General features: G+C 40.1%; 1 protein-coding gene across 1 annotated transcript in view; it reads right to left on the reverse strand.

Moving 5' to 3' along the window:
• The window catches only part of PAICS (phosphoribosylaminoimidazole carboxylase, phosphoribosylaminoimidazole succinocarboxamide synthetase), a 42,437-nt gene that overhangs the window by 13,877 nt on the left and 27,349 nt on the right, over positions 1-1,211 (reverse strand). The window contains exon 7 of the mRNA XM_011961261.1: positions 1,080-1,209. Within this exon, the coding sequence (XP_011816651.1) occupies positions 1,080-1,209 (130 nt within the window). The remainder of the gene's footprint in view (positions 1-1,079; positions 1,210-1,211) is intronic.

Below are 1,211 nucleotides of genomic sequence, written 5' to 3' on the forward strand. Positions count from 1 at the left end.
GTCTCACTTTGTCACCTAGGCTGGAGTACAGTGGCACTATCTCGTCTAACTGCAACCTCCACCTCCCAGGTTGAAACAATTCTCTGCCTCAGCCTTCCGAGTAGCTGGGATTATAGGTGCCCACCACCATGCCTGGCTTATTTTATTTTATTTTTAGAGACAAGGTTTCACCATCTCGGCCAGGCAGGCTGGTCTTGAACTTCTGACCCTGTGATCCACCCACCTTGGCCAATCTCATTCTTTTTTATGGCTGCATAGTATTCCATGGTGTACATGTACCACATTTTCTTTATCCAGTCTATCACTCATGGGCATTTGGGTTGGTTCCATGTCTTTGCTATTATAAATAGTGCTGCTCCTGTGCATGTGTCTTTACAGTAGAATGATTTATATTCCTTTGGGTGTATACCCAGTAATGGGATTGCTGGGTCAAATGGTATTTCTGGTTCCAGATCCTTGAGGAATCACCACACTGTCTTCCACAATGGCTGAACTAATTTGCATTCCCACCAACAGTATAGAAGTGTTCCTATTTCTTCACAGCCTCTCCAGCATCTGTTGTTTCCTGACTTTTTAATAGCAGCCATTCTGACTTGTGTGAGATGGTATCTCATTGCGGTTTAGGTTTGCATTTCTCTAATGATCACTCATGATGAGCTTTTTTTCATGTTTGTTGGCTACATGAATATCTTCTTTTGCAAAGTGTCTACTGTTTTTTATAGGAGCAGAAATGGAGCCTGGTAACATCCAGGAGACTTGGGATAGAGTCCCAGATCTGCCCGACTCTACTAATTGTGAAGACACCCATCCTCTTAAGACCCTTAGTTTTCATTTAGTCAAAGATAGTACTTGCTGTTATTGTTGTGGGAATGTTATTAAGATAACAGATGAGAAATTTGCTTTATAAATGTAAAGTATTATTCCTATTATTTTTATATTAAGATACTGGAGATATTTATCTTTAAAAATAAACAGCAATCAACAAAACAGGTTCCTATCATTAGGAACAATAATTTGCTTTTCCCCCTCATCTCTCCTTTCTCCTCTATCTCAGCTTGACCTCAACAAGGATAAAAAACCTGACACATTATCTACCTGTTTGTCTTTCTGTTGGCTGCGATCTCCTGATGGCCAGAGTCTCCAGGAATCATTGTCAATAACATCAGCAAGAACAATTTCTTTGGTGGTTACATCAACACCAAATTCAATCT

The sequence above is a fragment of the Colobus angolensis genome, unplaced genomic scaffold (genome assembly GCF_000951035.1).
Source record: "Colobus angolensis palliatus isolate OR3802 unplaced genomic scaffold, Cang.pa_1.0 Scaffold54, whole genome shotgun sequence".
NCBI lineage: Eukaryota > Metazoa > Chordata > Mammalia > Primates > Cercopithecidae > Colobus > Colobus angolensis.